General features: G+C 33.9%; 6 protein-coding genes across 6 annotated transcripts; 3 read left to right on the top strand and 3 right to left on the bottom strand.

The window, feature by feature from the left end:
- Positions 1 to 998: 998 nt before the first annotated feature.
- Positions 999 to 4,670, top strand: LOC122601643 (YTH domain-containing protein ECT4-like). The gene is made up of 9 exons (XM_043774391.1): positions 999 to 1,130; positions 1,446 to 1,522; positions 1,874 to 1,976; positions 2,070 to 2,143; positions 2,229 to 2,741; positions 2,843 to 3,436; positions 3,544 to 3,756; positions 3,849 to 3,995; positions 4,085 to 4,670. Exons 1-9 carry the CDS (start codon positions 1,103 to 1,105, stop codon positions 4,280 to 4,282), a joined length of 1,947 nt encoding a protein of 648 aa, XP_043630326.1. The 5' UTR covers positions 999 to 1,102; the 3' UTR covers positions 4,283 to 4,670.
- A 696-nt stretch (positions 4,671 to 5,366) lies between these two features.
- Positions 5,367 to 9,192, bottom strand: LOC122585677 (YTH domain-containing protein ECT4-like). Its single transcript, XM_043757803.1, has 8 exons — positions 8,993 to 9,192; positions 8,324 to 8,400; positions 8,097 to 8,241; positions 7,935 to 8,008; positions 7,289 to 7,843; positions 6,598 to 7,206; positions 6,289 to 6,501; positions 5,367 to 6,205 (listed from the first exon to the last, which is right to left on the bottom strand). Exons 1-8 carry the CDS (start codon positions 9,018 to 9,020, stop codon positions 5,891 to 5,893), a joined length of 2,016 nt encoding a protein of 671 aa, XP_043613738.1. The 5' UTR covers positions 9,021 to 9,192; the 3' UTR covers positions 5,367 to 5,890.
- Positions 9,193 to 13,377: 4,185 nt separating this feature from the next.
- On the top strand, positions 13,378 to 16,455 carry LOC122605118 (protein MET1, chloroplastic). The gene is made up of 7 exons (XM_043778001.1): positions 13,378 to 13,846; positions 14,535 to 14,641; positions 14,785 to 14,879; positions 15,173 to 15,249; positions 15,337 to 15,457; positions 15,549 to 15,608; positions 16,014 to 16,455. Exons 1-7 carry the CDS (start codon positions 13,458 to 13,460, stop codon positions 16,152 to 16,154), a joined length of 990 nt encoding a protein of 329 aa, XP_043633936.1. The 5' UTR covers positions 13,378 to 13,457; the 3' UTR covers positions 16,155 to 16,455.
- On the bottom strand, positions 16,380 to 19,683 carry LOC122596270 (beta-amyrin 28-monooxygenase-like). Its single transcript, XM_043768824.1, has 5 exons — positions 19,652 to 19,683; positions 18,475 to 19,001; positions 17,639 to 18,097; positions 17,151 to 17,338; positions 16,380 to 16,679 (listed from the first exon to the last, which is right to left on the bottom strand). The coding sequence occupies exons 1-5, from the start codon at positions 19,681 to 19,683 to the stop codon at positions 16,380 to 16,382; spliced, it is 1,506 nt and encodes a 501-aa protein (XP_043624759.1).
- Positions 19,684 to 21,049: 1,366 nt separating this feature from the next.
- On the top strand, positions 21,050 to 23,761 carry LOC122596260 (receptor-like protein 46). The gene is made up of 2 exons (XM_043768814.1): positions 21,050 to 21,680; positions 21,825 to 23,761. The coding sequence occupies exons 1-2, from the start codon at positions 21,050 to 21,052 to the stop codon at positions 23,645 to 23,647; spliced, it is 2,454 nt and encodes an 817-aa protein (XP_043624749.1). The 3' UTR covers positions 23,648 to 23,761.
- A 79-nt stretch (positions 23,762 to 23,840) lies between these two features.
- Positions 23,841 to 25,667, bottom strand: LOC122584755. Its single transcript, XM_043756810.1, has 2 exons — positions 25,011 to 25,667; positions 23,841 to 24,159 (listed from the first exon to the last, which is right to left on the bottom strand). Exons 1-2 carry the CDS (start codon positions 25,388 to 25,390, stop codon positions 24,099 to 24,101), a joined length of 441 nt encoding a protein of 146 aa, XP_043612745.1. The 5' UTR covers positions 25,391 to 25,667; the 3' UTR covers positions 23,841 to 24,098.
- Positions 25,668 to 27,828: the final 2,161 nt, after the last annotated feature.

Below are 27,828 nucleotides of genomic sequence, written 5' to 3'. Positions count from 1 at the left end.
TAAGAGGGATTAATGATGCCAAATGTACCTCTAGCCTCATCTTTTAGTTATATTATAGATTTTCCTTTTACCACCACATATATTCGTCATTGACATATAGCAACTTAATTAGCAAGGTTACTTCATATTTTTCTTGTATGTAAAACAATTTACTTTTCTTGTTGTATATATGTAGTATAAATTGAACTTAAAAATTCTTGTATGACTTAAAAGACCATTTTCGAAATTTTGTATAGTTGTTCGTGTGATGGGTAAAAATCAGTCTACTTTATCATGCTTGGACCAATCCAATAGATCTATGATTTATGTTTACTTAGGCTACTTAGATTGGAAAAGATATTATGAAAAATGAGTGAATATCGAAAAAATGTTAAAAGATGAGTTTTACGAATCAACAGGTTACCCGAATATCATGTGTGAATAAAATATTAATGTTCTAATAAAGCGATAAAATAATTCGTAACATAATTGTATTGTATATAATATATATTTTTAATGACATACTATTATCCCCATTCGAGTTGTGAAAGCAGCTATCTTATGTTTAGACGTATTGATTTTAGTGAAAAGTTAAATAGAGAGTTTTGTGTGTTATTGCTTTGTACAAATAAGAAAAAAAATTGAAAAGCGTACTTGCTTTAAGAACGAAAAAAGTTTCTTTAAACCGTTGATCTTAGGTCTCGGTTAAAAATACATATTCGTATCATGTTATGATTATGAAAAGTTGGATTTCGTTAAATACACACAAAAGACGCACGCAAAAAAGATACAAGCTAGAACACTTGAAAATACAACTAATCAAAGGGTTAACCATCTATATCATGGGCCAACAATACAAGCCACGTCTACAAGCATAGAACCGTACACATAGCAAACGATCTCTGAAACAAGGAGGACCAAATATATAAATATGAATACAGGGAAGGGGCTATTTTGAATTGAACCCACACTTTTCAATTTGATACCACTACAAAAACCACTCTTTCAAACCCTAAAAACCCTCTCAAATTTTATTTTTTTTTGTGGCGGCGGAAAAAACACATTCCCCAAATTTCCCCACTCAAAAAACCCCCTCCAAAATCTTTAGACAAGATCCATCACCATGGCTGCCGTTGCCCCTCCTGCAGATCGTAAGTTCATTATTATGAGTACTTTATTAATCTTCATATAGTAATTTTCTTGATTTCTTTCTTTGTGTTTTCTTGATTTTTTTTTTAATTAAAAAAAAACAAAGTTAATGATTTGATTTTTGTTGTATTTTGGTGGGGTTTGTTTATATTGTTTAAAGTTGAAATCTTTTCGGTAACAGATCTTGAATTTTTCGGATTAGTTGTTATCTAGGGTTTAGGGTTTAACGTTCGGTTGTTTTTTTATTCTTTTTCATGATTGTGTTGTAAAGATTGATAGTTTTATTGATAAAGAAGTTATTATTTTTATGTGTACAGAAGCTGCTGATTTGCTCAAGAATCTTTCATTGGATTCTCAAACCAAGACTTTGGAAATTCCTGAACCCACTAAGAAGGTTATATATATATGTTATCTGTATATAAATTTTTGTGTATATTATATATATGTGTGTATTGCTCTATGCATGTGTATCAGCAATTTTACATATGCGTTTAATATTAAGTATATACTGTTTTTGTGTTTAATATTCTCTATGCATCTAATTTTTTTTATCTATAACTATCTGCTTTTGTATATTGTCTATGTGATTTTGTGTGTATGTATAAGTGTTCTTGTATGTCTGTGAGTATGTATATATGTTGCTCTAGGAAGCTGTATTTGAAGATTTTGAATTTTATGCTATACTGATTGCACGAATTCCCGGAGATTAATCTGTTTGGTATGTTATATATGTTTATATCTGCAGACTTCAGTGGAGACCGGAAATGGTAAGGTCCAACCTAACAATAAGACTGCAACTACCGATTATATGGACTCATCATTGGCCTATTATCCGAATTATTATTACGGTAATTGATTTGTAGCTGGGTTAACTTGTCTAGATTTTTGTCATTTTTTTGTAAGTTTTTTTTCTAATATATCTTGTATTTGTTGTTATTCAGGATATGATGGGGTGACGACTGATTTTTATGACTACTCCAGATATATGAATTCTGAGAATCTTGATTTGGCTCATGTAAATACTTGTTCCATATGAAAGCTTAGGCATGCTTAATTTTTTATTTATTGTTCTGGTGACTTATGTTCGTGTTTTATTACAGGGTGTTTATGGGTATGGTTATCCCTCGTATGGGCCTTATTCTCCTGCTACTTCACCTGTGCCAACTGTTGGTCAGGATGGCCAGTTTTTTGGACAACAGTACCAGTATCCTAGTCATTATTTCCAACAATTGAATTCTGCTGGTGCTCCCTACCCAGCTACTACCGCCCCTGTTAAAGGGGAGGCTGCTGCACCTCCAGTTGCTGACAAACAGTCTACAACGGTCGACGCAGTTAAAGTAAATTCTAATGGTGTTGCTTCGAAGGGAAACACTGGTTCTGCCCCTGTGAAAACAACACCATATCAAAATGCAGGCTACAATGCAAACGGCACATATGGGAAGGGTGCACAAAATGGTTATCAAGATTTGAGATACAGCTCTACTGGGGTCTATTCCCCCTACTCTTGGTTGGATGTCTCAATGTATTCTGACCCGCAAAGTAGAACAAATGGAAACAACTCATATACGAACGGGGTTGCATCAAAAAATCAGAATCTTCCTTCGCATCTCATGGTATACTTTTATTTTGTCTAATGTTATTTCCATGTGTATGTTTTAAGATTTTTGTATGTCTTGCAGAAGTTTAAAGGTTTTAACAAATATACTGTTTGCAGGGCCCGAGGCCAATTTCTGGTATGAACACGACAACTGGATTTATGAACAGAATGTATCAGAACAAGTTATACGGCCAGTATGGAAATGCTTATCGGTCTGGTTATGGGTATGGGTCTAATGCTTATGATTTGCAAAGTAATGGGCGTAGTTGGCTACCCTTTGATAACAAGTACAAGCCCAGAGGACGTGGGAATGCTTTCTTTGGTTACAGCGAGAATGCTGATGGGCTGAACGAGCTTGGCTGTGGACCCAGAGGCAAGCCCGCCAAGAACCCAAAGCTGTTCACACCCATTAGCATAGCTTTAAAGGGGCAGGACTTGAACCAGGCACCTACTGAAATTGATGAGGAAGCCAGAGAGGTCAAAGAAGTCAACTTGACTTCTGAAAGAGAGCAATACAACAAGGCAGATTTTCCCGACACTTATGAAAATGCCAAGTTTTTTATAATCAAGTCTTACAGTGAGGATGATGTTCATAAAAGTATCAAGTATAATGTTTGGGCCAGTACACAAAATGGAAACAAGAAGCTTGATGCAGCATACCAAGAAGCCCAACAGAAGCCTGAAGGCTGCCCTGTTTTTCTTTTCTTTTCAGTGAGTATTAGTTTTATATTAAAAAAAGTTTTTTTTTTCCCGTCATGTCTAGTGTTCTTTTTTATTCTGAAGTTTCTTTGTTAACTTGATTTTTACATATGTTTTAGGTTAATACGAGCGGACAATTTGTTGGTATTGCGGAGATGGTTGGCCCGGTTGATTTTGAAAAAAGCTTAGAGTACTGGCAACAGGACAAGTGGATTGGGTGCTTCCCTGTAAAGTGGCATATCATTAAAGATTTACCAAACAGCTTGCTGAAACACATTATATGTGAAAATAATGAGAACAAACCTGTTACCAATAGCAGGGATACTCAAGAGGTAGCATTAATCATTACCATTTATATTATTCTTGTGTTTGAAAAGTATGAGTTTGTGTGTTATTAGGTCTCACTGAATGCATATATTTTCAGGTGATGTTAGAACAAGGGTTACAGGTGATAAAAATATTCAAAGAGCATTCCAGCATGCAATGCATTTTAGATGATTTTGAGTTTTATGAGGACCGACAGAAGAAAATTCAGGAGAAGAAGGCAAAACAACAGCAGTTTCAGAAACAGGTACTTTAATATTGTTGAATGATTGTTTGTATGGATCTTTGTGGTATGGCTCTTCATGTTTTTTTGGTTTTTTTTTAAAATTTATTTAGGTATGGGATGGAAAGCCCTCTCTTGATGAGAAGAACAAAGAGGGCGTTAAGGTAGAGGTTCTTTCACCAAAGACGGTTGAGGGAGTGGCAGATTTGATTAATGAGATCAAACTTGCGGATAATGTGCAAGTTGATGCTGCCAATGTTGGAGATGTGGCCAAGCCAGAAGAGAAGGCCGTGGCAAATGGGGATGTTTGAATCTGCAATGTGTTTAGGTGGCAGGGAACTTTTGCCACCATAAGTCAAATGTGCAAGAAAAGGTTGCAATTGGGAAAGTAGGGAATGTAAATTTGGAGAGGATTCCCAAGTTCTTTTCTGATGGGTAGTCTCTTCTATAGTTTTTAGCTACAAACAGGTTTTTCAGAATCCGTTAGATTTTTCGCTAGGTTGGTTATGTTTTATTTTCAATTGTTTTCCATTTTTGTCTAATTTTGTTTCTTGTTTTCATTATTGTGGGTTTCATTTTGTGTTTTGTTTTATTTCTCCCCATGTAAATCTAGATCAAGAATGCATAGGGGCTAGAAAAGCAAAGGTGGGAATGGGATATCGTATGTTAATTGGCAAATATCTGTTTTTGTTTGCTTCAGATTGTGTTGTTTCGAGGTGATATATTTTTCGTTCTGTTTTCTTCAAGGATCAGCACCTGATAAATTGAGCAGACAAGCCACCTAATATGTGTTGTGACAAATGACACAATGTCAAATCATTATAATATAAAATTTTCCCATTCTCTTTATTATTTTTTACCAAAATAACCTATGTTTTTATTCTGTTATTTTCTGTCATGCCTATATACTATTCCCAAATCCTATACACACTAATAATCTTTTATTACAAAATAAATGTATCCCCAAGTGTCGATAATTTCATTTCAAGATTCAACTACCTACAACAAATTAGTGCAATTGACTCATCAATCAGAACAGGAGCATATACTTGTTTCAACTTAAGTTTAAGTTCACTAACTTTAGGATAGTAACTTCTTTGGCCAGGGCCAAAACCGAGACTTTTGACCTCACCACAATTAGTCAATTACTAATTGCAAGTTAAACTAAACGTAGTTTTCAAGAGGAAGTCGTGAGACCACAGAAGTTGACAGGCCAATTAGCAGCCCAAATTTATACTTCTAGCAAGTGCCAAGTTGTAACCATAGCCAAAAGTAGACCAGAACAAGCTCATCATCCTGACTATAACAGGTAACCCCTATAGATCGTTGCAAAATTGATTATTCACTAATCCAGATGCACATCCTAACACCCCAACAAAGCATAAAAACAAACAATTTAATGAGCATATATAACTTCTATTACGACAAGTAAACTGTCCCACCTTGCATTTCTAGCTCTTCGCAAACCACAAAACCTTATCCAAATGTATTCTAGATATACACGGCAGGATTATGCCACACTCTACTAAGTACTAACTGATAAAGGAAAAAACAAACAAAAACTAAAACAGATCACTAATATTAAACGCCACAAGTGGTGAAAAAAAAGAAGAGATACTAAAATGAAACATAGTATAAAGATGCAAATAAACCTAAAACCCAAACCCTGTTAGAAGCTGAAAAAAACTATAAAAGAGACGACCCACCGCATGATTGAATTCCAGGCTTCCAAATCTGGATCCTCCCATTTTACATGCCAGACCGAAACAACTATGGCCATGGCAACTTCCTAGTTCTTGTGTACATTCTCAAAGGCTGGATCCCATTAGTGCAGCGGGCAGCACTTCCCAAATAAAGCCATTTCAGATTTTTGTAACCCGAAGGGCTTCTTTTGGGCCCACCCGCTTTCATGCCCAAGTCTAACAACCATTTGCAACCCCATTTACTACAATCTTTTTCTCTGCAGGTTTCACCTCTCCATTTATATTAACAGGAGTAGCTTCTTTCACTATTTCTTGGGGAGTATCAGTCACCTTTGGTGGTGCAACCTCCACCTTAATGACTTCTTTGGGTTTTCCTTCCCAAGCCTGTTTCTGAAACTGCTGTTGCTTTGCCTTCTTCTCTTGGATTCTCTTTTGTCTGTCTTCATAGAACTCAAAATCATCTAATATGCATTGCTTGCTGGAATGCTCTTTGAAAATTTTTATTACCTGCAACCCCTGCTCTAACTTCACCTGAATACATATATAATTTCAGTGACCTAGCGACTCGTAACTCAACAAAAAATAAAATAAAAATGAATTTTATGAAATAATACCTCTTGGGTATCCCTGCTATTGGTAACTGGCTTATTCTCGTTGTTTTCAAGAGTGATATGCTTCAACAAGCTGTTTGGTAAATCCTTAACAATATGCCACTTTACTGGAAAACAACCAATCCACTTATCTTGTTGCCAGTACTCTAAGCTTTTGTCAAAATCGACTGGCCCCACCATCTCAGCAACACCAACAAACTGTCCGCTTGTATTGACCTGAAGAGAAAAATAGTTGTTAAAATTATATTAGATTAAAAAAAAGCACAAAAAGAAAATGAACCAAGCCAAAGTCAACAGTGACGAGACACTTACCGAAAAGAAAAGAAAAACTGGACAGGGTGCAGACTTCTGCTGAGCCTCCTGGTATGCCGCATCAAGCTTCTTGTTTCCATTTTGTGTACTCGCCCAAACATTATACTTGATACACTTATGAACATCATCCTCACTGTATGATTTAATTATAAAGAACTTGGCATCTTCATAAGTATCCGGAAAATCGGGCTGGTTGTATTGCTCTCTATCTGGAGCAGCACTCACCTTCTCCTTAACCTCGGACTCCTTCTCAACACTGTCACCAGGTGTAACGTTAATATTTTGTTCCTTGACAGCTAACGTGATCGGAGCCAAAACCTTTTGGTTCTTCACTGTCCGTGCCCGAGGACCTCGGTTGAGCTCATTTAAACCATCTCCATTTTCATTGTTGTAACCAAAGAAACCGTTACCTCGTCCTCTAGGCTTGAATTTGTTATCAGTTGCCAACCAACCACGCCCGTTAATTTGTGAGTCATATGCATTGGAACCATAACCATAACCCGAACGATAGTTGCTCCCGTATTGGCTGTATAGCTTGTTAGAATACATCCGATTCATGTATCCACTTGCAGTATTAACTGCCGACATTGGTCTTGGGCTCTGTAAACCCTGCAAGTAAAAAATGAAGATATCTGAATTTCATAGAATCCACACACTCTTAAAATTTAACCACACAAAAGATTAGGCATACCATGATATTAGAATGAGGACGGAGATTTTGATTTCTTGATGCAACGCCATTCCCACTGGAAAGAGGAGCAATGCTAGAGATGTTTCTAGCTTGTCCATCGGTATACAAGGTAGTGTCTAACCAAGGGATCGGGGAATGAAGCCCTTCATAACTGTATCTTGGATCCTGATAACTATTTTGTGCACCCCTTCCATATGAACCATTCGCATTATAGGAATTCTGATATGTTGTTGGTCTCAAAGAGGCCGAACCAGTGTTTCCCTTGACACCCCCACCATTTACAATGTTATTAGAATTTCCATTAGCAGTGTCCACAGTCAACGATGGCTGGTCAGCAGCTGCAGATGGTGTATTCTCACCTTTAGCAGGAACAGCGGACGATGAGTAAGGCCCACTAGTTGGAGTCATGGGCTGGAAATAGGCGTTTGGGTACTGGTAGTGTTGAGCTCCATAAAGCTGACCATCATGGCCAACTGTCGGGACAGGTGAAGTTGCAGGTGAATAAGGACTATATGTTGGATATCCATAGCCATGATACATATCACCATAAACTCCCTGCAATAAAATCCAGAATCGGTTAAAATCATAATCAAAATTACAAGCTATTAGCTAGTTATAAGATCAACTACAACAATCCAAATCTTACATGAGACAGATCAACCCCATCAGGATTAACATATCTTGAATAGTCATCATATTCATTGGTAGTCCCATCGTAACCTGAAGAATCACACAAAATATAAATACCTTAACAAGAAAAATCCACATCAAACATCTGGTTCAAAATAATGAAACTGTACCAAATTACCTCCATAGTAATACGGAGTAGAAGCATAAGCATTGGGAATATACGCAACCGTTGGATCCATATAATCTGGTATCAAAGGAGTAACCGACCTATCTAAAGATTGGTTCTGACCATTCACAGTATCAACCGTTGTATTACTCGAAGGCTACATAACGATGATCACATTTAATTAGCAAAAAACTCCAGTAAATCCAACAGTATAATAATATTACGAGTCAAAGTCAAACCTTCTTAGTAGGCTCAGGGATTTCCAAAGTTTTAGATTGAGAATCCAATGTCAAATTCTTCAACAAATCAGCAGCTTCTATAGTAAAAAACAAGTTAAGAAATTCGACTACTTTTTCACCAAACTTAAATTTTAAATATATATACATAATATAAATCTTACAAGTCTAGAAAACTTGCAATTATCCAAATCATGATCCAGCTAAACATTAAACTAAACTAATAAAGATTCATATACAAAAGATTAACAGTATAGTGAACTTCCAAATTACAATAATAAATCCTTTATTTTTGTCCATTTAAATCCACTAATCAATATAGCATCAGTAACAATTAGCAGCTGGCTAAGAAATAATACAATACATATATATACATCTATACACACATACAAATACAGAAATTAAAAAAAAAAAGGTACTAACTTTATATGTGAGCTTAAAAATAACTTCACTATAAATCACAGCAATAAATTCTCCTTAATTTTTTCTCTTAAAAATTCTAATCATTTAAATATAGTTGCAGTAACAAATAGCAGCTCAGGAAGATTCTACACACACATACAGTAATTATAAACAGATAACTTCAAATTAGATTACAAGTCACACAGCAAGCAGATCAAATAGAATTAATAAGATTTATAGCTCACAAATAAAGTAAAAAATAAAGGATACGATCTGCAGGAGGAGCAACAGCAGCCATGATTGGATCGGATAGATGGATAGATAGATCTCCAACAACAGGATAATAACCCCCAAATGTTTTCAAAATATATGATATATATATAGATATAGATACAGATAGATATAAAAGGGGATAGAAACCCTAGGAGAGAGAAAGATGGGGGATTATTTCAGCCGCCAAGGGTGGGTTTTTGAAGAAGCAAGAGGATTTGATCCATACACAAAGTGGTGATTCAAATAGCACCACACCACTGCCCCCACTTTCCTTTTTTGTTTTTTACATTTTCAGTCCTTTCTTTTTTATATTTTGATGGTTTTGGTCCTTTGGTGAGGTTACCCGCGTCGACTTAAAAGGTTTGGACACGTGGGTGGATTTTAGTGGGGTTGTTGCCGTCATTCGTGGTAAGATCGTGGGGTTTTATTGGGTTGTGATTTTGGGTTTGTGACTGCCGGTGATATTAATGGGTTATGTGTTCTAGATTTGCTGATTTGAAAATGTTTTTTTTCCTTTCTATTTGGGTAGGTTTGATGACTTTGATCCCTTTTAAAAGTATCTTTTCCATTTCCTACTTCCTTTCTTTAAATAAATTTTTGTTTATTTATTTATTCGATCTATAAATAAATTATGCTATTTTTAACTTTTTTTTTTCTTAGTTCACACACTTTAACATTGTCACGGTGATTAAACTTGTAAGTTATATCTTCATAAATAGGTTTCCAAGTTTATAAGTAAAATATCTCAGGTCCTTGACTTATTAATCTCATAGATGATAAAAATCATTTAGGAGATACGTGACACGATTGATCCTTACCTTTATATTTCCTTACCTTTATATTGCATGTTTCTCAACACTATCTACAATTGTGGGAGACTCTACGTATAGGTTTAAGATTCTTTATTCAAAATAGGTTTTTTGTGTTTATAGCTGTGGATTTTATTATAAATAAACATAGGTAATTCATTTTGTAACATTATTTATTCAGATTGTATGTGAAAATACATAAATCATACAATTTTTAAAAAATATATTATCTGTGTGTAAAAAAAGATAACTATGGACATGGAGGTCTAATTTGTATTTTTCCTATCAATAGTTTCGTGTCAATACCTTCACCGTATATATTTGGAGGGTTTAATTACTACGGACGGTGACATTTTGAAAAGTCCTAATAGCTAAAACATCACTAACTACAAAACAGTTGGCCACACTACTATATGCATAATAAAAAGAGTGGTACAAAAGTTGTAGTCGTATGTAATTAGTACACAATATATGTTGTTGTTTTGGATAACCTTTTAATAGCATACAAAACAACAATAGTATCACCCAAAGTGATACATACTTCTTATGTTTATACGGCCTTTGACCATAAAAAGTTGTTTGAGATTGCGTGAAAGAGTTGAGGAGCTAATGAGTATCTTAATAGCCACTTTTAAGAAGCGACTATCCAATTTTATGTTACACGTATTTCGTGATATTAATTGGAGGCTTTTCATTTTGGCATAGATAAAGCGTAAGTAAATTGTAAGAGTCTATGCAATTTGGGTTTTGTATATATGCATACTAGCACTAATACCCATGCTTGTTACTTACAATTGTATATAATTTAATTCAATCTATTCATAATAAATTTATATATTATTTATAAAAATTTGTAATGCAAACTTGTTGATTAAGAAAGATAATCTCAAATGTTTGAGGCAAAAATGAATTGGAAAAAGAAGGTGTTTTCTACGTTTGAATTAAGCAAAAATAGAAGGATCAATTGCTTCGGCAATTATATCATCTACCAACATGTTGGTAATAGCAAATCTAAAGATTTTAAAGACCAATCGGTTGTACAAGAAGAATAATCTTAAAGTTTTTCAAAGGTAACATAATTCAAGCTTAATAGTATATATATTGGGAAATGATTAATAATCCTCTTAACAAAATAGCCTAAAAATCTTTCTAACTATTGGATTATGAAATGTGGAAAAATCAGGGGGCAAGATTAGGAAAAACAATTAGTGGATACCACATGTCATCCTTTTAGAGTGTTAGGAGAATTTTTAGGCTATTTTGTTAGGAGTAGTAGTCATTTTCCATATAAAAAATATATATAATTCAACATTTTACATTTGCCTATCTTCATGCGTTCACTCGAATGGAAGTAAACAAAAATAACCATTTGCTTGTTTATTGTTGTTGACCGACAACCTCACCGAACCAAAAGAAAAAGTATTTTCCGGTTTATGTTTTTGACGGATTAGAACAAAGCAAAACCCACTATAATACAATCTCATTATTTAATGCTAATAAATTAATATGGTAATACTCAAAAGCATATAATTCTACGATAAGTATTTAAATATATTAAAAAAAATACATTTGTCGGTTCAAGAATGTGCCATATGTCTATTAAATTATGCTACAATTTTGTTTTAGTATATTGGTAGATATGTCGAACACTCAGATGTGAAAAGAATTAATTACCTACATGGATATCTATTAAAAATAAACTTATTGAAGAAGTAAAATCAATCATTAAAAATATGAAAAGTAATGTTGTTCCAAAAAATAAATAAATAAATAAATAAAAAGTAATATTGGTATCAGTATTTTGACAAAATTATCATACAACATAAATTTTATAACACATTGTAAATCTATTACACAACCTTTTGTTTTTTGGTTTTTGCTCAACGAAACCCTAAGGACTTTCGTTAAGATTCATTAATTAGTTGTACACTTACCATAAAATTCAGGGGGTGGACTTTTAATATGAAAATGTACAATCTTTTTATGCACGTTAAGTGAAGACATAAGGGCTTTGTTTAACATTTTCTTTTTTTTTTCTTAAAAAAAACTAATATCATTTGCTTTAAAATATACAAGCTCTGTAACTCGTCTTATTTCAATTTTTAAATGAATATTGTACTAGCTAATTAACCCGGGTTCAACCCGGACTTATTAATAAATTTTTTGTAATATGAAAGTAAGTTGATGTTTAAGAATTATGTGATAGTTTAACCATAATATGTGGTTAGTTAAAATTTTTGTTATGATAAAATTATTTAGATGATTGAAATATTGAAAGACCATGCACAATATATTAGAGTTTTTTCAAGAAAATAAAAACTTATTTTTTATAGAAAAAATATCATAAATAACAAAAATACAAGTAAAATAAATTTATAGAAGTAAAATGCTTATGATATGATATGTAAATTAAACAAAAAAAAAAACTAAACTTTAAGAAAGAATTTGGAGATGACAAATTAGTTATTTTTATAAAATGATGAGATCATAACAATTATCTTTTATTTTATATACCCAGGTTGATTGATAATACTAAGACGAAAAAAAGATAGTGTACCTATTTTTTAAAATTGACATATAGCCATTTAAAAAAAATAAAATAGATAATATGTTTTAATTTACATGAGACTTAGGCTAGAAAAGAAATATATTATAAATCATGAAAATGATTTAAACTTTAGATAGGATGATGCCATAAATCAAGATAATAAAAAAGAAACAATTAATATAAAGAAATCTAATAGTAGTAACAAATAAACATTGTTTAAAAAAATGATGTTATAAGAATTTTGTTTTCTTATATAAAAATATTTTTCGAACATTTAGTCAATATGCAATATAAAGGACACATCATCGTATAATGATGAAACCTTGTTCATACTTCGTATCATAGTCTCATAACTAAACTACCCAAATTAAATAATGATAAAAACTCCTCACCAGATGTCAAACCTTTGTTTCTGATGTGCACTAACAGTTACCCAAAATATTGTAGACATTATGATTACTGTATAATTGGAATTTCTTCATTTGTAGTATCTCACTTAAAAGAAACACTGCCATTTTTGGAATAAACTTATAAAACAGTAAAAGCAATGATCTATAAATGACACTTTTCCAAATTTTATAGTAGATTTGTCATATACCATCAAGAATGATTACCACCATCAAAAACTGTAGTGGTACGTGTCTTGATTTTCTTGTAAGGTTTCAAGTTTGGAGGTTTGAAACACATGAATATCTTGCTTAAACAATGTATATTTATTTATAAACTAATCTATTTCGAATGATTTTAACATTAAAACTCTTTTACAAATATTTATAACTATTATCATGGAACAAAATACTCGTAGATGATAATAATAATTAAGATTTATAACTATTATTATCATCGAACAAAATAAATGAGTAAAGTTTCACAATCAAAGATTCTAAGAATATTATAATGGATTTTCTTATAAAAAAACCTTTTTTATTTTTCTAATCCACCCACAAGGCGACACGTGGCATAAGATAACTGAAATTTCACAACAGTCCATTAGAACCACTGATCACTTCAAACTGTAATCTTTCTTTCTTTCTTCATTCTTTCCAAAAACTTGAAAAGTGTGCATTTTTTTCCCTTCCTGCTTCAAATCAAATAGAAAAAAAATATGTCAACTGCTCCAAACAGCTACCCATCTCTGTGTTCTTCACCACCATTGCCAAGAACTCCGAATTCACCGTTGATGCCCATTTCTCTGTGCAAGCAAATATCAACCAAGAATGTCAAAAGCTTGAAACTTTCAATCAGGGTAGGGAATTCGGGTCCTGGGAAACGCTCGGTTTTAATCGTTAGAGCGTCTGCGGATAACGGGGCAGAGGAAAAAGCGGAAGAGGGAGAGAACAAGTATGAAGAATATGAAGTTGAGATTGAACAACCTTATGGGTTGAAATTTGTTAAAGGTAGAGATGGTGCAACCTACATTGATGCAATTGCACCTGGTGGCTCTGCTGACAAGACTAAAATGTTTTCTGTTGGGGATAAAGTTTTGGCCACCAGGTATGTTTTCTTGGTTTAAATGCTTTAAGTTTATGATTTTGGTATGGAGTTCTGTATTGTTAACTAATTTGTAGGTCAGTTAAGCATTTATATGCTTTCATGTATAGAAATTTCATCATGAAACAGATGATGAAAATACTTTTAACTCTTAAGTTGTGAAGAAACTAACAATTTTAACTTATAATGTGTTGACTTGCAGCAAAGATATTGTAGTATTTTCATAAAAGTTAAAGTTTTTTGCGTAATTGAAAGCATTCTTTTTGAAGGGATGTTGTAAAAATGAAATTATGAAACCATAGACATACAAAATGGGTCGCCACGAAGAAAAAAGTTGCATACTTGTGTAGAGTTGGTTATGTTTCCTGTGATTAGGTAGTTTCTGGATAGTGCTTTTTGGTATTTCTAGATGTATTATATTAACTTGGGTTGAGACCCTGCTTATCAATCACCAAGACCTATTGCCACTGTATCGGTTGTACGCATCCTACCCTTTGGCCTTCACTAGGTAGATAACCTTATGCAATTTCTAATTATTGGCTGAAACTGAAACCGATACACAAAAATGGTGTTTTAGTGTTCTAGGCCATGATTTCAAACATCAGGTTGGACGTTACTGTACATATACTATTTCGGATTGAATTGTAAAGGGCGGTTGAGAATGTGGTAATCAAATGCTAAAATGTTGCAGTGCAGTATTTGGAACAGAGATGTGGCCTGCTGCAGAATATGGAAGAACGATGTACACCATTCGTCAAAGAATTGGCCCTTTGCTAATGAAAATGGAAAAGCGATATGGTTAGTTCATAGTTTCCCCTTTTTATTCTTATACATAATGACATGATTAAACCCGTGTTACTAGATCATATAATTTAGGAAAAAGGATTTAAACTTTGTATGTTGTGGTTCTTGATCTAAGGATCATTTGACATGATTGGCAGGGAAAATGGACGATGCGGGTGAGTTAACAGAGAAGGAGATTATCAGAGCCGAGCGAAATTCTGGAATAGTTAGTGGCAAACTTAGGGAAATTCAAGTAAGTTTCCAAGTCCATATGTCTACCGAAGCATACGTAGTTTTTGTAGACCATTCAGAGTAGCAAAATGAGTGGGTTGGATGGTTTAGTTTGACTCAAATGTATTGAAAAAATCATAAAATAGTTGGTCTGTCACATATGATTAGATTATTTTACTACTAATCTGAAATAATAAACAAAATGAATTTTGATGAATTAATGCATTGCAATCTATTTAACCAGTGTAATAGATAAAATTTTAACACAAGTAGGTCACTTGACTGACATTCATTGTGCATGATCAATGTTTTCAGATGCAAAATTACTTAAGGAAAAAGGAACAAAAGGAAACTAGAGAAAGGGAGCTGCGTGAAGGCCTGCAGCTTTACAAGTAAAGTACCTTTGAAAAAACACTTTCAGCTAAGCAACCGACAAGGTTTAATTTGTTTTTGATGATTTCTCTTGGTAACTTGTTTAGGAGCGCGAAGTATGAAGAGGCACTGGAAAAGTTCGAGTCTGTTTTGGGGTCAAAACCAGAGCTCGATGAAGCTTCAATAGCAAGTTACAATGTTGCATGCTGCTATTCTAAGCTAAATCAGGTATGATACTATTAGTTCCTTGCATTCCAAACTAAATGCACAATGGGATAAGTAGACATGTTAAGATTTAATATGGTAATGGAAATGACAGATACAAGCTGGAATTTCTGCTCTTAGAGATGCCATGCAATCAGGATACGAAGATTTTAAGGTAATTGTTGGTTATTGTCATCTCCTTTAGAGTTGGCAAAATGGGTGGGTCGGATTTCATAATGGGTCATAACGAGATACTTTTTCCCAAAGGTAAAATCTGGTTGGTTTGGGTTCAGCTGAATCACTTCTTCTCTAACTTTTATTAAGGCGATATGTTAGTCATGATAAACAAAACTCTATTTTTAGAGTACTAATATAGTTTTTAAAATTAGACAACTCAAATGGCAGCCTTGGATGATTTTAATCATTTGATAATTTTCCTCTAGCTCTAATCTTAAAGATCTACTCATTTGAACTGCTATAGATAAAATTAACTTAAATCGACCCTCTCATAAGCAAATGGTGCAACTGCCACCTTATAAGGTTTCTAACAAGTTTTTACCAATTGCTACAAACATTGCAGCGGATCCGTTCTGATCCTGATCTAGAGAATGTAAGGAAGTCTGAGGAGTTTGAGCCCTTGATGAAAAATTTTGACGAGTCATTTATCAACGAGAATGCATTAAATGCCATTAAATCATTGTTTGGATTCAATAAGAAATAGAAGCTACTTGTGGATAGCCATTTTTAAACAAAAAAGATACTACTTGTGGATAGATCCGAATCACATGCCAACCAGGTTTTTTGCTTATAGAATTATGTTCATCAATCTTGAACAAAAGTCGGTATTCTTTTATCATTGTTTTGTTCAAGTATATGTAAGTTAAAAGCATGTACCTTTTTAGCATTGGTACATGACCAAAATGTATAAATACTTCGGGGGAAACGTTCAGATTGTATGAGGATGGAGTCGAATTGGGAGTCCTTTAACTGGAGTAGCCAATGGATCGTATTCTATTTTCTCATCTGGAATCAGTAGGTCCCACTTAAACTGTGTCACTATGTTGTGTAGGAACACAAGTATTTGCACACGAGCTAGTTCTTTTCCCAAACACATCCGTGGACCGCCACCAAATGGAACAAAGGCAAATGGAGTTGGTCCTGCTCCTTCAAATCTCGAAGGATCAAACGCCGTAGCATTTGGGAAGTTATCCTCTTCCTTATGACTGATGGATGCACTCCAAATTATCTGAAAGTCACAACACAAACAAACAATACTCCATGTTTAAAGTTGTTAAGAATCTTGTTCATTCTACATAGAGGTAGTAGTAGTAAGATGGCAGGGTTAAGAGAGATGGATAAAAGGTTGAAATGAGTTCTTTTTTAGTACGTCTAAGCAGGACGGGCTGGGTGGACATGTAAATCACTTTTTTGTTCATTTCTTATAAAATATGAATAAGTAGTGCCGAAGTTGTGATTTTAAACAAGTACTGTCACAGATAATCTAAATATTTATAATAACTTCTTTAAAAGGCTCTATGGATTAAAAATTGAATTTGCGGCTCTCAACCCATTTGACCCGTTTCAGTCTTAGTCTCTTAGCTAGCCTTCTTTATTCGATTGATCTGACATGAAACACTACTCAGATAGACCCATTTAAAAGTAAATAGCTCAATACTGTAGCCTCTAGTTTTATGAAACTCAATGGCAGAAAGTTTACCTTCCATCCTTTGGGGATTGTATAACCAGCATACTCGAAATCCACAAGGGCCTCCCTAAAAGCTCCAGCCACTGGTGGAGTTAGTCTCATTACTTCGCATATAACATTCCATGAGTATCTCATCTTTTGTATGTCCTCCCAATTTAGCAATTCATTGGGTGCTTTTGCTTCCAGAATGCTCAATTGCTCTACATGAACATTATTGTCATTTGAGAATATTATCAATGAAAAACAAAAACTTTGAGAATATTTTGAACCCAGCTGGTTTAGAATTGGCTCTGTCCCAAACTGGGCGTTGGCTGGTGGTTTAAGGATAAATTTTCTAAATATCGATTGATAAAATAAAAAGAGTAGAAACAGCATTGGACTGGACTGGACAAAGAATCAATTTTTGGCTATTATTGGAACCAAGAACCGGAACAACTATACTGGTTTTGGTTTGGTTTCATTTTTTTGTTCAGTGGTTGTGCAATCCTAATAGTACTGACCTTTTAGCACATTTTCGTAAACTTGGGGATGTTCTCCAAGACTCTTCATGAGCAACGTTATGGAAACAGCAGAAGTGTCATGTCCGGAAAAGAGTAGTAACAATACGTTATTTGCAATCTCCATTTCAGACAAAAACTGACCATTTTCATCTGAAGATACAAGCAGATGTGACAGAAGATCTTCAAAGGATGAGGGTTTTTGTTCTTGTTCCATGGCTAGCTTCCTCTGCTTAATGATCACCACTAGTTTTTTTTTAATAGCATTCGCCGCTTTTTTGGCCTTATAAAATCGAGTCCCGGGGATACTAATGGGTATCTCTCCTAGCCCTTTTAGGAAAATATTGAACAAGATTCCAAGTTCCGCAAAATTTTTTGGATCATCAAGGCTTAAAAATAGAAGACAAGTAAGCTCGAATAGGTATGGTTTCACCATGTCGAAAACCTTCACCTCACTCCTGCCTGTACAACAACAAACTATATATTATTTATCGTGTTCATGGTGATAAATACAGTTTTGAATCTTTTATATATGAATGAGTTGAGTTGGGCTATCATTTATCTACAATGGGTCAAAAGGGTAAAAGAGAAGAGGTTACAAGAACATGTCTAATGGTTCATATGGGCGAAGATAGAGATATTTTAATTCATAAACTCGATATATCATTATATTACAAATAAATTCAAATGATTATTAAAATTTGAGGTATTTGTAAAGTGTAAGAATTTGGGAAAAAAACATCTCTGGTCAAATTGTATATAAGGTATATGTGTTGACCCGAATTGTTTTTTTGAAGCTACTCAACCAGTCTAACCTGTCTATTTTGTCAAATTGATACCTTTCCAGTGAGTATGGATATGACGACGAGTAACTATATCCATGGTGGCGGTATAACGATTGGAAAGGGCATCAGGACCCAAGTAAGACAGCATCATCTTCCTCAACCACTTGGCTTCTTCACCGCGGCTTGTATTCAAGCACTTACCAAAAAGTGTTCTGATTGCACCAGGCCACCATGATGCGACCAGTTTGTTCTCATTCCCAAACAGAAATTTGTTCCCTTCAGGCCCACAGAAGATAACCATACGTTCGCCAAGCAAAGATGTTTTGAAGACCAAAGGACTACCATATGTCTTCATTCTCTCGCTTACAAATCTTTCCGGGGTTCCATCTCTTAGTGAGCGAAGATATACTAGCGTTTCACCAATAAACGGCCATCCAAAGCTTCCAGGTGGAAGATTCTTCTTAGTTTCTCTTTTGCTACAATGGATCAGGAGGAAAACACATACTGCAATGAACAAAGAGAAAGCGAGAAGCAACATGGCAGCTATTGTCAAAGTGTCGCGATCTTGTCCATGTTTAACGCTATTAATCAACTTTCAAATATTAACCATATGCTAATTGGAATCCGATGTTTAACTAGAAGCATCTTTGGGCCATTTAAATATATGATTAGTTGAAGGGATTACATCTTGATTTCTGTAGTTTTCTTTTGTTTTTGTTTAGTAAGCATAATTTGTGTATTGATCTAATCAAATTTGGCTATATAAAACGGTTTGAAGATACCTAATGTCATTCAGATTATTATAAAAGAAAGTAGATTATTAGTAGAACAACTTTTCTGACTCTTGGATAATCTACTTTTTTTTCTTCTTCTTTTTACATATAGTACTGTTACAGTTATTTGTTTTTAGGGGACTATGTCTTGATGTATGTAGTTTTCTTTTGTTTTTGTTTAACAAGCATATAAGTGTGTTTTTATCCAATCAAAGTTGGTATATAAAACATTTTGAAGATGCCTTATGTCATTCACATTATATATAAACAACTAGATTTATTAATAGAGCAAGTTTTCTAAATCTTGGATAATATAGTTCCTTTCTTTCTTTTTTCTATAGTATATAGTATTGTTATTTTTCTTTGTTTATAATTGAGAGATTATTTGAGCACAAACTATTCAATTCAATAAAAGTTGTGCCCATATAATTCCCCGGTTTCTCTTGTGTCTTAATTACCACATGGCCACCCGCTTCCCTATTGATAACATACTTACAAATAATGGTAAATTAGTACGAGTATTATTTTTATTGAATAATAAATATACGCCAATCTTTCAGCTTGTGAGGAAATTTCATGCTCAAGTTTTTAATCTTAAATGGGAAAAGTCGTGAACTTAAAGACAGAGAGATATGTACGAGGACGATCCTATTTGGCATTTGCTTCATCATCATTGACTCAAACAGATGACTTTGTGGGTCTCCTCAACTTGTCTCTATGCTATAATCCAAAAACTTTTACTAATATTAAATAAAGTTTTGACGTGCGATTAAGGTTAGTGAACATTCATAATTTGAAGTTTTGTTTTGTTTTATTCAAAGTAGTATGCAATACAGCAAAAGTAAATATATTGCCAAAATTTTTTTTATGGTGATATAAAACATGCTTTTTTTTTTCGCTTCAGAATTGAAATTAAAAAATAAAATTAAAACACAATAACTTGGTTTTTGAATGAGTTAATTATAATAAATGGAGAAGCTTAACTCGGTTGCCATCTAGTTACAGACACATCCAAGACCTACCCTGATGCCGAACCAAGTGGACGAAGTCACATCACAGTTTCGTATCTACCAACAAAGTGAAAGTACACAAGGTTTTCTTTTAACAACTTGTGGTATTTGATGTGAAATGAATCAATGATATCGTAAGAAAGACAAAATAATTGACCTGTAATGGTTTGCCCATTTTCGTTATTAGTCAAATGACAACAACCTAACCATTATTTTACATTTATCCATAAAATCATATATTAATTTAGATTTTAGAACCAAGTTTACATAATTTCGTGTTATCATGTTAAGATTATGACTTTTGTGAAACATATGCTCAAAAAGATATTCGAGCTAGTGCATAACAAATTAACAACACAGAGTAACTTAGAGTGCTAGTAATTGGCTTAGAATGCGACCAATTTCAGGAAATATAATATCGAAAACAAGGTGAACAAAGAACACACTTCCATTTTCCTAGTGTTATAAATACAAACATGTAACAACTTTAAAATAATGCATTTTTTTTTATCTTAATATAAGGTTGATTAGAGAATATTTAAAGTGAAGTTCACTTGACTTTTGGTTCACTCATCTTTACTTTACAAAATTCAACTTCAAGTTCTAGTTTACCACTACCCATTGACTTGAGATAGTCAACTATATACAAAGTCCTTTTCACACAGCAACATTCACGATTCACAATATATTTCATATCATAAACTTGTATCTATCACTCAACAACAGAAACAGTACATCACTCTAAATTCAACACACACAAAAAAAACACAGAAATCACCGCATTTCAATTCCTTTTAGAAGATCACAACACTTTTGTACAAAGAAAACACACCCAAAATCAATGCTATGGCAACCTTGGCCATACCACTGTCAAAGTTGATGTTAACCATCTTGTTCATACTCATTTCAATTCCAAGCCAATCCTTAGCATGTCCTGTTCATCAAAAACAAGCACTTCTTCAATTTAAATCCACCCTCACCACCATCCACAACTCCAACTCCAATTCCGATCCCAACTCCGTAGATTTCATCCCTTTTGAAGAACTCGATTCATGGAACCCAAAGTCCGATTGTTGTTCTTGGGACCGTGTCAAGTGCACTAATACTAGAAACAAAACCAATCTTGTCACCGAGCTCCACCTATCCGAGGTCGTCCCTTTGTTTATCAATCCAGTTTCAGTATTTTCCAATATCTTGACTCCACTTTTTGGTATTCGGTCATTGAAGCTTCTTGATATATCAATGAATTCATTGGTAGGCGAGATCTCTGGAGACGGGTTTGCTAATCTTACTGAGCTGGTTCATCTTGATATGATGCAGAACAGCTTCAACGGCACTATTCCCCGCCAGCTTTTCAAGTTAATAAATTTACGTTACTTGGACATGAGTAGTAACTCACTTGAGGGCGAACTAGGACCAGAACTGGGGTCTTTAAGGAATCTGACTACACTATCTTTGGGTATGAATTATTTCAATGGTTCAATGCCTCCAGAACTTTTTCAACTCGAATCTCTACGTGTTCTTGATCTAAGCAACAATACTTTCCAGGGTGATTTAAGTTCTGAAGTAGGCAAGCTTCAGAATCTTGACACATTAAAGCTGAACGAAAACTTTCTATTAGGATACATCCCGAAAGAGATTGGGAATCTAACGAAGTTAAGGGAAATTTCACTAGGAAAGAATCAGTTTTCGGGCAAAATCCCACCTTCAATTGCAAAACTGAAGAAACTGGAATCACTGGATTTGTCTGAAAACTCTTTCTCTGGTCAAATTCCGGCTGGCATAGGAGAACTACTGAACGTGACAACCCTCGACCTGAGCAAGAACTGGTTTACAGGTCCAATTCCATCATCGATACAAAACTTGAGCAAGTTAGAAACAATTAAGCTCAAAAATAACATGCTCACGGGAGAAATCCCATCTTGGTTATTCAAGATCAAAACTTTAAAGAAATTGGTCATTGGTGGAAAAGGAGACAACTTGATTTGGAATAACAAATCAAAGATTGTTCCAAGATGTAGTCTTGAACAGATCTCTATGTCTTCTTGCAAAATTTCTGGCCAAATTCCTGAATGGATTTCATCACAGAAAGATCTGGACTTTCTTGATCTGAGTGAGAACCAACTGGAGGGCGGAATTCCAGAGTGGCTAGCCAAGATGGATATAGGGAGCCTAATTCTCTCGGACAACAATCTCACTGGATCATTACCGGCTCGCTTGTTTGAATCTGTAAGTTTATCAATTCTTGCATTGTCCAGAAACAACTTCTCTGGTGTGCTACCGGAGAACTTGGGCAATGCTAGAGCAATCATGATACTTATGCTGTCCGGAAATAATCTTTCCGGGCAAATCCCAAAGTCTATATCCAAAATTTATCGGCTACTGCTTTTGGACTTGTCAAGAAACAAATTTTCTGGTGACAATCTCCCGAATTTTGAAGATAACCCTCTTCTTGCTTACATTGACTTGTCATACAACGAGTTTTCCGGTGAGATTCCGGTGACTTTTCCTACAGAAACCCAGATTCTTTCTATGGGTGGGAATAAGTTCTCAGGGGACCTGCCTTGGAATTTGACCAACTTGGTCAAGCTCGAACATCTTGATCTTCATGACAACGATATCACTGGAAAGTTCCATGACGTTCTCCCTAAAATCCAGACTCTTCAAGTTCTAAGCTTAAGAAACAATTCACTTGAAGGATTTATCCCGAAAACGATCTCAGACCTTAGTTCTCTCCGGATTCTTGATCTCTCAGGGAACAGTTTGACAGGAAGTATTCCGTTGGAGATAGGAAACCTTACACGAATGATTAAAACTCCGGACACATTAGTATTTGTTGATATTTTTAGCTTTTCTATCGAGTTTCAGGACTTGATATTAAACTGGAAGAACTATTTCCAAGGCCTACCGAGTCGAAGACTGGATATCTACTCTTTCTTGGACTTATCAGACAACAGAATATCGGGTGAAATTCCAGAAACGTTGGGGAATTTAGAAGGCCTAAAACTGCTCAACATTTCACAGAACAGGATCACAGGGAATATTCCAGAGTCTTTTGGGAATTTGAAGGGTATAGAGAGCTTGGATTTGTCACACAACAAGATCTCCGGTTCAATTCCACAGTCACTATCGAAGCTTGATCAACTTGCAATTCTTGATGTTAGCAATAACAAGTTGACAGGTAGGATTCCTATTGGTGGACAAATGAGCACAATCAACGACTTAAATTATTATCAAAACAACAGTGGGTTGTGCGGTATGCAGATTAGAATTATATGTCCCGAGGATGTCCAGCCATCAAAGGAAAGAGAGGTGGAAGATGATGATAAACTATCATGGATTTCATGGGAGGGAACTTGGTTTGGGTTTCCAGTTGGGTTCTTTTCATCAATCTTGATCATGGGATACTCATTGAACTTCTTACAACTGTTTAAATTTTGGTGAATATTTGTAGCAAAGTATCAAATATCTAGTCTTTATGGTATTACCTGTCAAGTACTTTTGTTTCCTAGTTTCGACTTAAGCAAGAAATCGGTTTTATTTCTGATTTTGCATACATTCTCTCTTCACTCAAAAGAGTAACTCATAAATTCAAGGAATGGTATTATGGTAAAAAAGGCAAATCAGAAATTAAAAAGGCAACAAACATTACTGAGATTTTCATTATAAGACTAAGAATCGAATATGGTAATAGAACAAAGTGTGTGGGAAGTTCATTAGTAACATCAATTCTTACATCAGAACACCGAAGAGCCAGATTCAAAAAATTAGAAAATGGAATTTATAAATGAAGATCGGATTTTTGCAGGACACTCGATCTTTGTATCCAATTTAATATAGTAAATGAATGGACGAACTTACAGCCGATCTTTCCTTATTCTATAAACAGGGAGCATTAAAGAATCGTGCAAAAGCAAGCGCTATTATCATCTTCGTTGTCCGTATCTCCTGTTTCACTGCCAAAAACATGTGCCAAATAATACACTTGCACGTCAGATTATACAAAGCAAATTGCCTGTGAAACCATTCCCAATTTTTATGAAAAGGAAAAGTGAACAAAGTCACAATAATCAATCTTTGTAGCAACACCTAGTCTGGATGTTTGCCATTACGTTTAGAAAGTAATAATCCATTTATTGCTATTTAAAGTCACCTTATTAAGTTCATTTCTTTGGGCACATCAACTTATTAAGTTTATTATCTATCAATTTATCTGTGTGGCTGCAACAAAACCTGATTCTGATTACCATTTATCTATCAAGTTCCTAACTAATCAGGTTCTTCAAATTGATTTACCATTCTTCCAAACAATATAAGAACATCAAACATTATATACTGAATTTATTTTTTTGAAAGGCAAATATCCATACTCCATGTGATTATTTGCACATTAATCCATTGAGACTCGAATCCACCACTTCTTGATTGACAGGTATCATTCCGCTTCAGCTATAGAGTTGCCTCAAATTTCTTATCTCATATTATACCAATGTGGAACAGGCTATTAGGATTTGACTGATTATCGGTTTCTTATAATTCCAAAGCATATAACCACTTTCTTAATACAATGCCGAGATCAAGCTAATTGTTACCAATTCAACTTCATCCGATCTTTAACAAAAATCAGTGATCAGTTCTTTGTTCATTTTTTTCTTCTTGAACTATCCTAATACTAATACTAAAATTCACACATTTCTAAATCTTGCTGATAAAAGTTGCAATTCCACATGAACAAAATCAATAATAACTTAAGATTTAACAAAAAAGCATGTTCCCACATTAACAAACAAAAAGGAAAAAAGCGAACCTGGATTCAAACTCTTTGATATCAACAAGTTCTTTGCCAAAATTATCAATCCATTGGACTTTCTTTCTATCAACAGATTGCAAATCTCCTTTATTCTTCATACAACTTCTAAGAACAACATTCTCAATCTCTAAATTCTGTTTTCCATCTTCTAAAATCTCTTTCTCTTTAACTTCAATGATTTCTTCAACAACATCAGCATCATGATTTATATTATCTTGATCAGATTGCACACTTACAACACGAGGGGCATTTGTGGGATTTTCCAATTTCAAAGGACCGGAATTGTAAAGATGAGAAGCAGTTGATGGTTTGCAGAAACATATGAATGAAGGACAATGGATCTTGCAGAACAAAACCCTCATGAAAATACTCTTCATTAACTAATCATACACTCATCTGAAAATAAAAAAACTCGAAATCCCCTGTTAAGCCGCGTACATCTGACTCAAAAAGACTCGACTAACTCATAAATATACAAACTGTATTCACTATCCCATTAGCAAGGATCTTAAATCACACATACAAATTATGTTTTTTTCAAGATTCATAAAAAGATTAAAACTTGGAAGGATTTAAGTCAAAATGATGATGACCCAGATGAAAAAAAGCCAAATAATGATGACCCAGAAGTTGATTTCTGGAAAAAAGTAGATGAAAAAAAAAAATTCTAAATTGACAGCAGATGCTTTTCAAGTTTATTTTTTTTGAACAGCCAGATGCTTCGCAAGTTAAAAGAAGTTTTTGGAAGTTAACTTTTTGATGGGCAAAAGAATGAAGAAAAAGAAAAGAAAGAATACTTCCTCCTATTCAAGACTTTATTCTCAGGACATGAATTTATTATCCACAAATGTATGTTTCTTAGAATTATTAATCGGATAATCTATACTATATTATAAAAAAAATAGTCATAAGGAAAGTTATATTAAAATGTTTAAAATACCACTATTAGTCATTAATCTTTTAAAATATCACAATTAACTCTTTACATCAATTACTTTTACATTAATTATTTATACAACTAGACGCCGCCTCTACCACCAACACTATCGCCACCACAAACACCGCCGCATAGTGTGAGTATCAGGCTAGTGATTAATAATATGTTTAATTGGTGTCTCAAAGAATTAAGTTCACACTAAGACGGTGAGGAGTAAGGCATTTTTCGCCACAAAGACGCCACCCTCACCGCCATGGGTGGCGTTTCGGACAAAAAAAATACCCACACCGCCTAAAATTCGACAGGGTCACTCCTTTTTTTTCTTTTTGACCAATGCACACTTCATTTGTATATTGTAATAAAACTGTAAGCTTTTTGAGAGATTCTAGAAGAGGCCTTATTCCAACGATTGGACGGGGTATCTTTTTGATGACATGATAACAATTGACATCTTCTAAAGGAGATCTTGCTCCCACTAGTGTAACAAATTGTTTAATGAATAGTAAATTAATAATAATAAAAAAATAAATTCATAATACATATGTATCAAACATTGAATACAATAGCATATCTTTAAGTCCATGTATTAGTATCAAAATCACTCTTTTTCTTATTAATTATTAGCATCGTACCCACGCAATGCAGAGGTAGTCGTGACGGCAACAGTGTGGTGGTAGGGGAAACTGTTGATGGTGAAGGCAACGTCGAGTGGTATAGATAATTAATGTAAAAGTAATTGATTTTAAAAGTTAATGAAGATAATTTTTAAGATAAAAAATTAATTGTGTAATTTAATCATTAATGTTAAAAAGATAGTGCATGTAAAAATATTTGAAGGAGTGTCAAATGAAAATATTACATATTTTTAACATTTTAAAATAAAGTATTTTTTAAAATAAAATAGTATAAATACTATTATATTCATTTTAGGGCATAAAACATTTTTGAATCTTGGATTGACCATTTTACCCCTAGTAAATGTTAATAAGTTTGGGTGATAAAAAGGAAAGATTTTTATTGATTTAGTGAAGATGAAGAGTGAAAATATTGTTATTTTGCACTACAAAAATAAGAGGGGGACAGGGGGGGGGGGGGGTTCCAGAGAAAGTCGTCTAGCACAAAATTGGATGTGGGTCGCCTAGGGGGTCATTAATGTTCCCGATGTTTCATGGGCGACTAGATTGAAAGTCGTCTCTGAATTCACTCCATTTTTTTAGCCTTAAAAACTAGAAAGTTAGTCTTAAATTGATCAATCTACTCCGTATTACATAATAGATTTGCCACATTTTAAAAGAATATGATGAAACATGGTTCAAACTTTGAAATTGCATACATATTTAGTGATGATTTGTATAACACTATTTTAAACCGTATACCATCAAACATGTTCCATATTATTGTACAACACAACATTTTAAAATATGTTTAGTTGTATACGATTAAAAAATTATGATATACGGATCATCACTTATATATATTGGGATGTATCATTTAATCTTTGTGTTATGAACATAGTTTTATCTACAATGATTATGCGTTTTAATGAAAAATGGATGAAAGTTTTATGTGTGAAAATTGTTCACTTAATAACGGTTTATGACATGTATGTAGCAGATAGAATATGGTGAGTATTTTCACACCACAACTTTACCATACACAACAATATATGCATTAAAAGGTTGTACAGTACAACTATCTGATGCATATATTGTTATGTATGACAAAATTGTGTTGTGTAGGGATCACCTCTTTTTTAATAATCATCCAAAATGATTACCGTGGTTTAAAAACATAAGAATATCAAAGTAAAATATCTTTAAACAAAGGAGATTATATATTTTTATAGATAAAAATAGATTATTTCTTAAAGATTTGAAA

This window comes from Erigeron canadensis, chromosome 1 (genome assembly GCF_010389155.1).
Source record: "Erigeron canadensis isolate Cc75 chromosome 1, C_canadensis_v1, whole genome shotgun sequence".
NCBI classification, from domain to species: Eukaryota; Viridiplantae; Streptophyta; class Magnoliopsida; order Asterales; family Asteraceae; genus Erigeron; species Erigeron canadensis.
This window is presented reverse-complemented; position numbering and strand designations above follow the sequence as displayed.